Genomic DNA, 15,589 nt, shown 5'->3' with positions numbered 1-15,589 from the left:
TTTTTTTAAAGTTTGCCCTTAACTGACCCTGAAACAAGGATGACTTACCAGGAGATTCTTCCCTGCATACTTGCATCGTTCAGTATGTTCCCTCCCAGCTGGCCAATGAATCTAAAAATATGAAGGATAGAGACTGTTTTTCCAAGTCACAGTCCAGTGTAGACAGTTTTTTTTTCAGAAATATGGCAACACTACGCCTGCCTTTGATTGTCTGATAAACTGATAGATAAGTATTAATAAACACAACCTGTAAACTACAGGTTTTTTTAGTACCTTTAATTATTTAATTTTTGTAGATTCTTTTTTCCCATTCCCAGCACAGTTTTAGGTAAGTGTGTCCATAATATTTTGGTAAAAATCTTACACACCCCATGCAATCACTAACCACATAACATTGCTGAGCTTGCCAGTGTTGAAGAATAATGCTCACTGTTTGACTCATCTCAGACTGATTTATAAGCCCATGTGTTTTGGTCATTATAGCTGAATATTCATAAATGCAGCAGACCTAGATGCAATGAATGCATACCTCTCATACGATGGACATTTTGAAAAGGAGCAGTTACTGACCTGGTACCTGCTGCGATTCAGACTGTATATGAGGGGGACAGAAGGTCACACATAGTATGGACTATAGCAAATTTGGAGATAATGCCTCCTCTATGCCACTCAACCAGTAGGGACACTGTTAACTCCATTTATTGCAAGTATGCCATTTTACTCTCACAAAAACCTATAATGGTCATGATGGATTAGGATCTGATCTGGACCATGAGGTGGAAAAACAAATGAACACAGAGAGGTCACAGTGTTATGCAGCCCTGTCGAATCATTGCGAAAGTATTCCCCATGCCTACATCAACAGAACTACATGCTTTGACCTTGCTGTGGACAGAGCAACGACACATAGTGTCATCGACCATCTCCATCCAAGCGTTTCTAACATCTCCTCAATCCATGCTTCATGAAGTATACCCCATACTGATTTCAAGTTAGAACCATGGTGAAACGGGGGTCATAGGAGAGACAGTGGGGGGGGTTCAAACCTTTAGTTCAGGCTGAGTGAGGCCCTCGGAATGGAGCAAGTAGACATGGTCCCTTCCGCCCACCAGTAGCCAACCCCGGTCTTCATCCAGGAGCAGGGCCCGATACCCACCACCACTCCTGCCCCGCCAGAACACAGCCGAACTGTTCTTCGATCGCAGCTCTGAGGCAACAAGACACAGGGGGCAGGATAATTAGTAGAAAATGTGTGACATATGCATATCCATGTGGTACAGTCACATTTTGTAAAGTTAATGTCATTATTTTTACATCAAATTTGTAATTCGTTCCCAAAGATGGTAAAATCTTTATTACCTTTTAGATGCATATTTTTTCACTTAACATATATTCCACCCCACCACAAACCAGAACAGCTGAGAAGTCTATCTACTTAATTAACTATAATGTGTTGACTAAAATGAACTGTAATCTTGTTGCTAATGCTACCATGCTCTTTCTGACACCTGTTTCTGCCTAGGGAATTCTGAGGATGCCACTGGGGTGCCAGTTTTTCTAAAATCCCTCTGGAATTAAGATGATATTTATGCTTATATCCTCACTATTTTCCAGATTCTTGGCTCAGTTACTAGACTAGAGTTTGGCTCAGGAATGTTCTAATGTTTGCCATTTATGGATATTTCAGAAAGTATAAAACTGCAGACAGAATACAGATCACCCATGCATTTGAGTCCAACGCCAATCAACTATCTTAGTGTTAGGGTAATGGAAAGTGTGTCTCCAGTTTGAGAGACGTTTAAAATAAACACATCAGTCAGACATCACAACACAACCTTTTAGACCCGCTTTCACAAATCAGGCCTTCTGATACTCAGCTGAAGAATGAAGCCCATTCCCCAGCCAGGCTCCATGGAAGCACTTACACAGAGACTTGTGAGTTACTCAGACACAACACACATATATATGTATGTGCACACACACACACACACACACACACACACACACACACACACACACACACACACACACACACACACACACACACACACACACTCTCCCTCACAGCTAAACCATGCTTCGCTGCATCCCCTCTCCCTAGGGAGAAGGAGTTTAACCGGGCAGAAAATGGCCTCATCCAATCACTGTGAATTAACCCTGTCCGCCCTCCCTGACAGCTTCCCTCTGCACACTCCTTGGTGCTCCCAGTGGGACTGGCCTGTTATAGGGGCTCGGTGTCCAGGCCTCACTCACCACCACCACCACCACCACCATCACCACCACCCCTCCATGTACACCAGTTCCAACACAGCCTCAGAGAGGGAGGAGTATATATGATTACACACTGAATCGGAAGATTCTTAATCACACTGGACTGGAATTTTAGGAAAACCTTAGCTGCTGTTTTTTAAGCTTCATGCGTTATTGAGATGCACTATGAAATGGAAATGATATGCAGTAAGGAAAATGCCAGTGAGGCTGAAATAATATCCACACTGATGTATAAAGCAAACTGCTTGCATATAACCATGTGTGCCAGTAAGCATGTACTTGTAAGTTCTAGATATGCATTGGGTCATTGTACAAGAATAGAAATATGTATTAGGTCATTGTACAGGAATGTAAATAATATCAGCATCTTTAGATTTTTCATTCAAGATTGGTTCACCACATATTTTTTCCATTTAACACAATAAACTTTATATTACTGTATTATCTTCATTATTGCACGGAATGTTCCTTATGGTAGCAAAATACAATTTTTTCATGAAAAAATGCATTTCAAATGTAGTTGACAGGCTGAACAATAACAATGGAGAAAGTACATTCTTGTGAACTCTGAAAAGAATTTTAAAACCAGTTTTCCAGCCAATAATTTTCACAAAGATGAATCCTCCCTGTGCTCCCCACTGAATAAAAGACTAATGCAGAAACCTACACTGTCCCCTGGACTGTTTCATTCTTTCTTTTCTCTTAGCAGAAAGAAAACCCCCTTTTCACATCTCGGGGCCCTTGAAGGCAGCAGGACTTGTCACCAGGGCTCACTACTTGCTGATGGAGATTAATTGAGGGAGGGAGAAACCCAGGCCACGAAGAAGTATCCTCTTCAGCTGTTGCTAAGAGCTCCATGACAGACGTTTGCATTCACAGAAGTCCACAGAGAATTCCCACACATTTTAAAGAGACTGAATACCTCTTTGAGACAGGGCGTACAGTGCAGTCTGTAAATCTGGAATGAAACTGTGACAATGAGGTTATGGGGCAGAACGTCAGCTTTCAGAGGTATTTACATCTACACTAGGTGACCCACATATGAATCACAGCCTTTCTTATACAATTCCCTCAGTTTTGTTATAGGATAATAGGTAATGCCTGTCCAGTAGAGCTTAACTCATAATATTTGCCTTTACCATGTCTACATGTCTTGCTTGGCTATGCAGCAATTCATACATACTGACAATATGTTTTACTTAGCACTTTCAGAGCTTCACCATATAGTTATTTGTATAATCATAGCCACAAACAATGTGTGTGTATGTAGTCTAAGAGCACTCATAATCTCTTTTAAGTCCAAAGAGCATGGCCCAATTTGAAATGGACCTAGAGGTGAGATAGGGCAATTTCTCACTGACAAGTACAAATAAATCTTCTAACAGGGATACACTAGACCCATCCATCATGGAAACCATTTAGCAAAAGGGCAACAAAGCAACTATGGCACCTGCTGGATTAATGTCATCGCTCCCAACCACCCCCAGGCTGGTCTTCCACTATGCCGTCACAACCTTTTACCCAGAGACCTGGAAGGAACTGGGTTTCCCTGTGTGGTAAGATGCTGGCAGACCTCTTTGTCAGAGCACAGAGGATCTACTGAGCATTGCTGAAAAAACATTTATGGAATTACATGCTGAATCTGACCACCCTTTTCTCCTCACAAAGCCATACAGCAATAGAAAAAAAACATAGATGTGGTTTTGGAAGGTTTTACATGTGCTACTTACATTCCATGAATGTGATAGGAATTATTTCCCATATGTAACATTTTTTCCGTCTCGCTGATAAATCCTGCCCTAAACCATTCTGAATGTCATATGTTCTTATTAAATAAGGCTTTACTGTGTCATTACTTAGCCTTTCCTTTGATCAGAGACATTTAAGGTGCAGGCCCTTTGTGTAAGATTTAGTATAAAGCTAGGCTTTCCAGTCAGTTGAAATCCTAAAAGTTGATTGTGAGTCTTTAATATTATGCTGTATTAACTTTAGAGAATGTACTTCACAGAGAACCTAAACCAGATGGAATTAGTTGAAACGAGGCAGCCAGGGTCCTCTCAAAATTGAAACAAGCGAGTTTTCAAATAGCCTGGTTCCATTTGGCAAGGACTCAAAGATTGCCATCAAACTTACAAACAAAACATATATCTCCAAGCTCACTATGCGAAAGCCAAAGCTCCAAATGTGACAAGTACGACCAGGCAAAAATGGAAAACAATAACAAGCGTATGCCCAGAAATTGACCTAGCTGACCCACTTTTATTCTATTAGTTAACGATCAATGTTTTGACATGTTTATAAACATGACACGGGTGTAATTGGGCAAGGATGTAATTGGCTTGACTAGAGCCATAGACTGGGGGCCAGGCTAGGCAATGCACTGTTGTCTGCTACATGAGGCAGCCCTAATCAAGACAGACGTGATGCAGATGGTCGGGTACACATTTGGGATTAGCCGCACCAACCACAGAGAAATGGCGTCAAAAGGCACCAGTTGCCTTACGAAGCTCCAATGAAAATTTTATGCATTGTACACTTAAAGTATTAAAGAAACAAATTCCATGGAATTCATTTTGGTATATATTTGTTTCTCAGACCTGACATGTATTGAGAGTCATAAAAGGAAAAATCTGAAAATGTAATTTTTTTTTTATTATTATTTTTTTTTTACAAAACACATTCTAAATATAACAATGACATATTCGGTGCTCCATTTAAAAAAAAAAGTTACTTAATGTCTAATTTGTGACATTTAGTATCCTACATTAAAAGCATTTAGTATCCTACCCATTTGCAATCTAATTTTTGCTAATATTCCTAAATGCGACCCACTACCAACAACAGTACTGAAGAAGAGTACAGACAAATTTTAAGAAAGAATGCTCTTTTTCCTAAATATGTAAATATGTCTGGGTGTTTGGATTTGTTTATATTCAGGTTTTCATTTTGAGCAACTGAGATTCCACCACATTTAAGATTTTAGAATTTTACAGCATTCTGGAGTTTTTGGTAGTGATCAAACTATGTAGAGGAAATAAGTATGTGATGTCACCTTGACTCAGCACTGATTTTTCTCAGCAGGTCAGTGTCCATAGACAAGACTGTTTTGATTTAGTTTCAGCAGTGTTTCCATAGCCAAGCTGGTGAAAAGCTGAAGATTTGAGAGATCAAGGGTGGCGTCTTGATTACCATTCTCTTTACAAAGTGAAGTCTGTGTATTAGGCATCAACATGTGTATTAGGCCACCCAGGAATGCAGGTTTGTCTAAAGCTTCTACCTCTTAACAACCCCCGGATCTTTAACTAAATATCTTCGGAGATAAAAACCAGTATGATCCTAAACCATCAAATCAATTCCAGTCCTGGTTCTCTCTTCTTGTTCCCTGGACATATGGGGAGAGATTCTGTCAAGTTCAGAGAGCAGATCGATTGTGTGGATGAGAGCTCTGGCATGAAACTCAAGCCAGTTGCTAATGTTTGTTTGAAATTGTTTGCAGTCAAAGGCTGGAGTGTGCTGGGTCTGTCCCAAACACCTGCAACAACCTCAGACAAGTTTATGTCCGATGAGTTTCAACAAAAAGCTGCAGGGAGGAATGAGACTACATCAAAAATGAATGATTTCAGGAAATCACAGGTTAGTGGATAATGCATGATCACAAGCAACTTGTTTGTGATAGCTCAATAGTGGAAAAGGCCAACTACCCTTGGGAATAGCTGGTAATGTGTGTTCTACCGTCCTTGCAATGGACTTGAATAGGAGGTGACGTTAGGGATGGCAGATTCATTATGGCGGGAGATCAAGGACAAATGCACTTTTTCAGGAGTGCTTGTAAAAGGTCAGCCCTCATGTCTCATTGGATACCTGACATTTCTCAGTCTTACCTATTCATGTTCCCTCTGCAGTACTTCACGTCTGGATTATTCGACTGGACTTAAAGCATGAGTGGTAACGAAAACATGGGGATGCCAAAAGATCGGAAGATTTGAGTGAGGGCACACATCCCAGGAGCTGGAGGCAAAGGAGGAACATGAATTGTGAAAACATCTTCCCACCACTGCATCTGTGGCCTCACACTTGAGTAAGCAAAGAGCTAGGCAGCATAAAATTCGGCACACAGTTGAGTCTGTCAGCTCGAGGACTCTCCCATCTGCGGGGGGCCATGGATGCATATCTGTACCAACAGACTTCACTCTCTCACTGTGAGCAGCTATAAACTGGATCACTGGCATTAATTATGTAGGTTGAGAAGGACAGAATAGGGCTAGGACTTCATGAGTTCCACTTTTGTCAGGGTGTGCAAGGCTGTCTAGCTGTCTGAACACTCAAACCGTGCCAGTGAGTTTTTACTGCAGGCAGTGTGGTTTGTTGATTGCAGCTGCTCTCTTTACGGTCAGGCTGTCCCCCTCATATGAAGGGATGCAAGAATGCAATTTGCGTAGGGAAAAATTCCATGTAAACATCTTAAGTCTGGCAAGTTTTCCAGCCTTTTTCATAAAGGTTTTGTTTTCTGCTTGACACTGGAGACTGTTTTTCTAAGGGTTACCATTGCCATATGTTGTAATGACTCAAGGCACAGTCCCATATCAAGTTAATCAAGCATGAATCAACAAATTGAAGTAATCATGTAATGAGTAACTTGTATAAACATTTAATAAAAACATTTTATTTTTACATATGTATAAACATTTTATACAAATGCCTTTCAGAGGGATGACACATTTCATACTTCTACAGATTTTTTACTTTTACATACCCCACTCCCAACAAAACGTCATCTCCAACTAGTGAAATGTCAGATTAAACTTCTTTGACGTGGACATCTGGAATTTGACTGAAGCTCAGGGTGTCTGGCAGACTCTACAAACTGCAAAAACTCACATGCAGGCTAGACGTCCCTAGATCTTCCTGATTAAGGAAAGTGTTTACCATTAAAATGTTGAAGTAGTGGCTTTCAAACAGCCATTTTTCACAGCATTATTATGAAAGTAGGTGAGGGAAGTTGTTTTTCCTTACTCTGCCTGACTTTGCTTGTTTTTTAAATAAAACTAGGTAGAATCAGATCTGGCCAAGGAAAAGGTTCGATCCTTTGATGAACTTCTGACCTGAGGCTGCCGCAGATTAATTTAATTGTGCGATCAGATACAGGACGACCACACTTTTCAACCTCTTGCCTCTGCATTCCTTGATGTCAAAATACACGAAGTGTCATAACATTACAAAGAACGTGATTTAGAGATACCACAGACATTTTATTCTGCAAGTTCGGCATCGGGTCAGTGTCAGTGTCAGGTCAAGGAAGAAAGCATACCCCTTTTGACACAGTTCCCGTTGCTTGATACATCATGTCTAATAAACATTCCTGCCATGGTTATTGGATAACATTAAGAAACAGACTAATAACAAAACACCCTTGCAATGTTTTCATTGCCTCAGATGACTTTCACTGAATAAACAGCGGCATTATGCCATAAAGCAGCGCATTGTTTTGCACCAACATAGCATGAAATGCTTTCAGACTGCTTCTCTAGGACTGGGCTGTCATGTTATCGGTACTGTGGAGTGAAGCAGGAACCACTTTGGTTATGTCACATACTGAAGTTTTGCAGCTGCCATTCACAGGAGGGCAACACAACCATGTCGTACCACACAACAGTGTACATGTATGTTAGCGCAGCTGGAAAGAAAAGAAAACAAAGTCGTGAGGCAATAAAAGCTGGCGACTGAGTTATGACCACATGCCAAAGGAGAGATTACGTTCACCTCGAGGGTGTTTAAACAACAGTGCTGGGTTTGTCGTGTGGGCAATGGTAGGCCTTACAGGAGCATTCCATTGCAATGATAACAGCCTGAGCCACACTGACAGCAAAGGGTAATTCTCTATGGCAGCTGACGAAATGCTAATTACTGTATCAACATAAGCCGACCTAAATATCCCCTTGATGGGTTCAGATAACGATTTGCAAACGGTCTGTGAGACAGTTATGAAGATGCATTTCTGTGGTCATGGAGATGATGAATAGATAGGAAGGTATGGGATGTTAGGTAATTTTCTTGCATATCATGTAGTCAACCTTCCGCCCTTTCAGAGGATATCGGTGAAAGGATGCATCCGTGTTTGATTTCTGTGATAGCTGTTTATTCAAGGAGGACAAGGGGGAAATATGTGGAAGTGAAAATGTAACTCTCATCAGGGTTTCCTCCTTCTTTAGCAGCTCTAGGAAGAAGCCTGTCCAACCCTGTGGTATGCAGGTTGGGTGTATTCCCAAGTCAAAAAGCTCCATTCTTGAAAAAAGAAGGGGCCCGTAAACTGAAATGGGACGTAGAAAACACACAAAGAGTAAATCAAAAATCAAAACCCCTGGGCAATGTGTTACTTATTCTTCTTCTTACATTTATATTTGCAGTAACAATATTTAGCTGGGGGGGGGGGGGGGTAGTTTTGCAGTGTCCTATATTTCATTAAATTCTGTAACTTGAATACATTTAATACAAATTCTGATTAATGTGTCTTTTCAGATTTGGGAAAGTCACATTTTTATCCAAACAGTTTTGTATAGCTAAGTGGTTAAGGTACTTGACTTGTAATCAGAAGGTTGCTGGTTCAAGCCCTGCCACTGTTGCTCAAGTTGTACTCTGTTATAATTGTAAGCATTTTTTTGGATAAAAGCATCAGCTAAATGCCATAAATGTAACAAATGAAAGCAAACCAACCTGGCTTGTCAGGAGAGAATCAAAAATGTCCTTGCATTTCAGGGCATGCATCACTGTGGTCACAGAACAAGTGCTGAATTAATTGTAATTTAACAATGCTGGATCCAGTTCAGTTCTGGTTAGTATACTGCACCCATTCGAAGACAAGGCCATTCTGTGGAGACTGAAGGGAGGTTCACCACCATTCATCCTCCCCCTCCCTTTCACAATATGCAGAAATCCTGTTTGGCGTGATGGAGGAGTTGAAGAAATTCCATTTTACTGTGAGATCTTTTGCCAGGGTCAGTGGCATCCATAAGTACTCATAAGCCCCCACTGTAGGTGGTGTTGAGGGTCAGCATCATTAGTAGAATGGGGGGGGGGGGGAATGACAAGAACTAAGGTAATTCCTCCCTCCCTCTCTCTCTCTCTCTCTCCCTCTCCTTCCATTAACAAAGAATAGAAACTTCTCTTTGACTAAACTGTGGTACATCAAACCAAATGCTATGGAATGGGTATTTTTGGGGCCATGTGTAAAATGAGGGACTGCAGAGTTTCTGATCTTAGGTAACAAAGCCTTCATTCTGATGTCCATGTTTTGTTATAAACTTCTGAAATGGTGTCAGAAGAGCATCGCACTCAAATGGTTGAGGTAGAATAAATGAATTTGGAAGCAGAACTCCATAAAGAAGTACACTGTGTCAAAATATAGTTTTGTCCTTATTAAGGAGTCAAACGAAAGCCTGAGGGTGGCTGAGGGCATTTGGCTTTAGTAAGAGGAGAAAGTGGGGAACTGAGGTGAAATTGAGGACAGACAGACAAACAGACAGACAGACAGACAGAGCTGGAACAAAATGAGGGATAAGGGAAAGTGTGAAAAAGCATACAGGGTTATGGTGCAAGGGGAAATATGTATGTGTGTGTGTGTGTGTGTGTGTGTGTGTGTGTGTGTGTGTGTGTGTGTGCGCATGTGCATACCCCAGTTAAGGACAAAGTGTGCTGTATTTCCCCTAATAATAACAATCCTTAATCATTCATTGCTTTTTTTTAATTGCCATTTTTCCTGAACACATAACCTAGGCTGGTCAGTTGTATTAAAATGGTTTGTGGAAGATTTTTTCCTTGTCTTTTTTGGAATACAACAAAAATGGGGCTATTCTGTAAACTTCCTCTCTGCTAGCAGATTTCTTGCTCATTGAGCTCTCAAAATTTGTTATTTCATCTGCTTTCATAAGCTGCAATCTCTCATGTTATATGTTATGTCCAACAGAAGGAAGATAGGTGAATGCTCAGAAAGTAACTGGTTCTCTTCATTATTATTAAAAATGAAATGAAAGGGGTTTAGTTGTTCCTGTAAATATCACCTGGCAACAGCTAATTTGTATGAACTTCACACGAACCGTAATCACCCTTTTCCTGAGATCAGGTTGTTCTTGTGATTGACCCTATGTTTGTGTATGCGCATAATATGAGGGGGTGGGGGTGCATGTCTGTGTCATTTCTTTCATTTAACAGCATGAAAAATATTTCACATCCTTTCCCATCAGTCTCTACAACAGTTGAGACAAGCCACCTGTAACTCTTGTTACAATACTATAGCATGAGTATAGCTTAGCCTACTAAAATACAATACCATGAGTATAGCATAGCCTACTAAAATACTATACAACAAGTATAGCTTAGCCTACTAAAATACAATACCATGAGTATAGCTTAGCCTACTAAAATACTATACAACAAGTATATCTTAGCCTGCTAAAATACAATACCATGGCCTACTAAAATACTATACAAGTATAGCTTAGCCTACTAAGATACAATACCATGAGTATAGCATGGCCTACTAAAATACTTTACAACAAGTACAGCTTAGCCTACTAAAATACAATACCATGGAGTATAGCATGGCCTACTAAAATACTATACAACAAGTATAGCTTAGCCTACTAAAATACAATACCATGAGTATAGCATAGCCTACTTTTCCTAAACTAAAACAATTGCTTGACTCCTATGTTAACTCCCATGATGCCCATCAGATTGTGGTTCTGTTTTCTGTTCCCTCCAAATACTGTTGCGTGTGAAGGCCTGTGACCAACGTTCCTGTGTAATTACTATTCTTTTGAGGAAAAAGCATCAAAATAATTCCTCCATTTGACAGAGTAATATTTTCCTACCCCTGAAGGGACCTTCTCAATCAGTATAAAACGAAGCAACAAACAGCACTTATGTGCTGGATGCCGTCATTGAAAAGCAGTACAACACATTGATTTAATGGTGAGCTCATTCTCCACCACCACATGCACTGCCTAACCTCCGGGGGTCCACATGTCCTACCCTCCAGGGGGTCGTTGCACTCCTTGACAAAGCAACTGTCCAATACAAATATAGAAGGGCAGCTCAATGAACTCGCTCACGTTAGCCCTCAGTCCACTTATGCCGCTATCAGATTGCACCAAAAAAAAACCAAAAAAAAAACCACACAAATACATCAGAACCCTTATTTACTCCTTCCAACTTTACGATGATGTGTTCAATTTAAATTAACAACTTTTTAGTTGTGTGACACTGAGGTTTTTCCTGAGGAGCATCGCCTGTGACTCCCTGGGAAGAGAAGGATAATGGAGCTTCAGGAGGTAAAGGATCTCGGCAGACACACCATGGTGATGAGAGGCTGCCCTGCTTGAGCGGCAGCAACTTCAGCAGGCTTTTTTTTTCTCCATTACATTCTTGAAGGTTCTGTAACACATCAACTTCTGGAGAGACTAAGGGACAACCTAAGCGATGAAGTACCACAAATACTGTGCTTCTGGTCAACGCGCACACACACAGACACACACACAGACACACACACACGCTTTCCTTAAAGGGGACGGTGTGAGACAGACTCCAGTCACGTGATACAATACAGATGCAGCTGCTGATTGACGACAAACTAGACCCCATGCTGAGATTCCCAGTCACTGACAGTTGAGCAGAATTTCTTATCACTGAAAGTCTAAAAGGCTTTGGCATTTTTATCACAAGTGGTCAGGAAGATGAAGAGTAAGATTAAGAGACTAGAGTGGTTTCTTTGACTGTGACTTAAGTTCTATCTAAAGGGTATGGCTTTGAAGAATGAACCAAGATGGTGACAGAAGGGATCAGTGCTCGCTCCCTAAGGGCAAGCTTGAGCTTAAAGAATATAGTTATTTTTTCTTTAGTGAAATTAAGAAAGGAGATTTTCATAGGTTAGAGTGAGGTTCAATTGAAGATAAGGACCAAAGAATATATTTAAAACTTCTTGAAAAAAATCTCTTGAGGGTACATTCTACATAACCACTATGGTGCTGTAGATCACAGCAGCTTTCTTTCCTAAACTAATTGTGTATTTCCTTGGTATGCTGGAAGGTGCAAATATGTCCCCATGGCACAGAGCAAGCAAGCTTCCCCCTACTCATCATCTAATTACCAGCATTCCTCAGAAAGGCTGCGGGTTCTGCTCAGCATCCATGCCGTGATGGCTTCATTAGCTCCTGCCAGAGCTCAGAGGACAGAGCCATCCCCCATGTGCACAGATGTCACGCTGCCAGGGGTCATCGCCATGACACCTCATGGCAAGAGCAGCCTTGCTCTCAGGAACTGCTTCCCAAAAGCATTAAGAGGGCTAGGCACGTAACATGTGGCAATGCATTTAGAAGAAGGTGTACCCTGAGGAATCCAAGCATCAAACCGACATACAGCTCTGTCTAATCCGATTTCATTAACACGTGAATGTTCTCTTGTGATAGATATAAAGCCATTTTCATCGTATTGAAGGGCTCTCAGGGAATCGTTTTTTTGTTGTTGTTTTGAATCCCTCCTTCATACTTTCTTCATATCCTCACATATCTTTAATCTACATTTCTATGACACATGACACATGATTCTGAGAAGTGCAGAAGTTCTGTCAGAATGATAAATATGACTGTGAAGCTCACTCTTTTTCTGAACAAACATTATGTCCTTCACACTGAGAAGGCCTGCTTACATTTGTTGTCATCCAGTCTGGTATCAGTGTCCTTCACCAAGAGGAATATCTGACAGGGAATTAGTCTGGTAAGTACCGGACATAATGCCAGGAGTTACTAGAACACCCATACCATGTCAGTCTATCATCAGGGTTTTGACTTCAGGGGTTAAGCAAGCAGCAAGCATGGGTGTCAGCTCCATTTAGAGACAATAAAATCATCTTTTCCAATCATCTGATGTCAGCTGCGGTGCTGACACTACCTGACTTTTCCTCCCAGAGAGTGTAGAAAGAGATATGCATGGCGGCCGTGTACTCCTGTCAACAAGCTTAGGAGAATGAGCTTTGCTCTTGGCACCAGGCCTCCAGTAAAATGAAGTTCTGAACTCTTCCTGGCAACTTTGTGAAGATTATTCTGCTGAATCTTCTATAAATGCTAGAACTATCACATGGGCACAAAAACCAACTGACCCTCTAAAACAGGAAGCTTTGACAGTTAACCTCTACATGCAAGCACTGTATCCAGCATATTTTTAAAACTGCTCTTTGTTTTTCTTATTGTTATTTCTCTAATGAATTACCACCTCCTCCCTAACAGAGTTCAGCCTCACTAAAGATACCTGCATGGGTAACCTGCCATTGTTAATGAATAGTGTATAGGTTTGGTGTCTCTCTGATAAACTTCAGAGGACTGTTGTTCTTGTGTCATAAATAGATGGCGCCTCAGAGATGATACAGTATGTATGCTGGAGATAATGCGAAGCTTCATGGTAACAGAAAAAGTTCAGCACTGTCTGTCTGGCGCCTCTTCTGTACAGAACTTTCCTGTCAGGAAGCCAGTCAAGTCCTGGTTGGTCCCGGAAGGTTCCAGAGGTCAGTGGCGGGGACTGGCTGGGATGAGCTGATAACAGGAGAGGGCTCTGGGGATGAGTGCCAGTGTGGAGGGAATGAGCAGACAGACACCCTGTGGGACAGCTAATGAAATATCACCAGAGAGATGAGTTTATCTCTGGAATTGTGGTTTATGGAGACTGTAACTGTCACCTGCATTCATGGAGATGATAAGACTATGTAAAAGAAAGAGTTGAGGCTTTATATTAGTAAATTCTTTTAAAAATTCACACAAGAGACAAAAAGAACATAAAAAAAGAACATTCACAAAAAGAACATAGAGGCATAAATGTCTGTTCTGTGTATTTGAAAGAGATTAATCTATCTGTCTTTCGATCTGTCTGTATTAGTATTCCTTAGAAGAGTATAGCCACTTCTCAAAAAATAAGTTCTATTTTTTTCATGTAACACTAGCAAAAACACTACATGAAAAGAATTTACACTTTCTTATGCTGCCACATTTAAACCCACACATTGCAAATGTTGCTGTAGGCTATAATGACATGGAAGTACCACTAATGCTGAGTCCACTTTAGGTAAACAGGAGTTAACAGCACAGCTGCTCCCTCTTGTGCTGTGTCTTAATAAGGGCATTGACCAGTTGGTGTCCCAACGGCCAGGCGGATATAAGGCAAGACAGTTAGCACCATAGCTAATAGCGATCACCTCATTAAGCACATGAACCTGGCACGGCAGCATAGACAAAGTCTTATACATCACTGCTTTTTCAGGAGGGACTTCAATGACTTACATTAACACAAGGACATGAAACTTTCTGGAGCCTCTGCCTTATAGCTAGTGACATTATTAAGTGCTGCTACTGCAGAGTGTTAAACAGCCACAAAAGAGGAATTGATATATAAAGTTGTATATGACTTTATGTCTCTCACATGAATGCTAAGGTGGAAAGAATTTCGTGTCATTACCTGCAAGCTGTGGAAGACTTCTGACGACACTTTATAAAGACCTAAAAATATGCTCTACGAATAACAGTATTTTGTGTTTGTAAGGTCTGTTAAGTGATTTCTTTCAGTGAGTCATGGATAGTTATTATTCCCAGTAGGGCAGTAAAAAGAGGATTTTAAGAGACTCTGATTCAATTTCAGCAATCTAACTAGAAAAGCTACAAAATTATCTGGTGGAACTAATTCCTACATGCTTTTTTTCATGTCGCATGGGACATAAAGTCATTCATCCAGGGAACACAAACTCACAAGTCACTCAAACTTTCTACAGTCATAGACATAAACCGCCATGGCTAGCCCTGGTCATCTTAGAACACAAATCTGTCATGATGGACATCTGCACAACACACCACTAATAATACACAATCTCAGTCATATAGAAAAACAATGGAAGAGGAAAATAAAGTGTATGTGAAAACAAGGTGGAAGACTTTCATGGCCCCTAACCTGCGTGGGAGATTTGCAGGCGCGGCACGTTCTGGCTCCAGGCCCAGCTGCCTCCGACAGCAGGCTGCAGCAACTGGAGCAGCAAAGCAGCCAACAGTGCACAGATGTGCCCTGTCCTCCAGACTCCCACAGTCCTCATCTCCAGTTCCCTCGGGTACAAATGCAGGAGGTGTCCTCTGTCACATTACCCTTGTGCTGCTGTGGAGAACACATGAATAAAGGCATCTTAGATCTAACAATATTGTTCACAAACATTTATATTTTTTCAGGCAAAATGTAGAAATCACTGGCAACCTATGATTTTAAGTATATGGTTATGTAGTTGTGTTTCATGGTA

At 41.0% G+C, this 15,589-nt stretch overlaps 1 protein-coding gene across 2 annotated transcripts in view; it reads right to left on the bottom strand.

Annotated features, from left to right (window-relative positions):
* Positions 1–15,589, bottom strand: part of si:dkey-49n23.1 (semaphorin-3D) — a 44,742-nt gene that overhangs the window by 13,084 nt on the left and 16,069 nt on the right. For both annotated transcript variants that reach the window (XM_035520395.1, XM_035520394.1), the window contains exons 2-4: positions 15,253–15,450; positions 1,047–1,207; positions 49–111 (exon numbers count right to left, since the gene is read on the bottom strand). In XM_035520395.1, coding sequence (XP_035376288.1) covers positions 49–111; positions 1,047–1,207; positions 15,253–15,391 — 363 coding nt within the window. In that variant the 5' untranslated portion in view covers positions 15,392–15,450. The remainder of the gene's footprint in view (positions 1–48; positions 112–1,046; positions 1,208–15,252; positions 15,451–15,589) is intronic.

Source organism: Electrophorus electricus, chromosome 20 (genome assembly GCF_013358815.1).
Source record: "Electrophorus electricus isolate fEleEle1 chromosome 20, fEleEle1.pri, whole genome shotgun sequence".
NCBI lineage: Eukaryota > Metazoa > Chordata > Actinopteri > Gymnotiformes > Gymnotidae > Electrophorus > Electrophorus electricus.
This window is presented reverse-complemented; position numbering and strand designations above follow the sequence as displayed.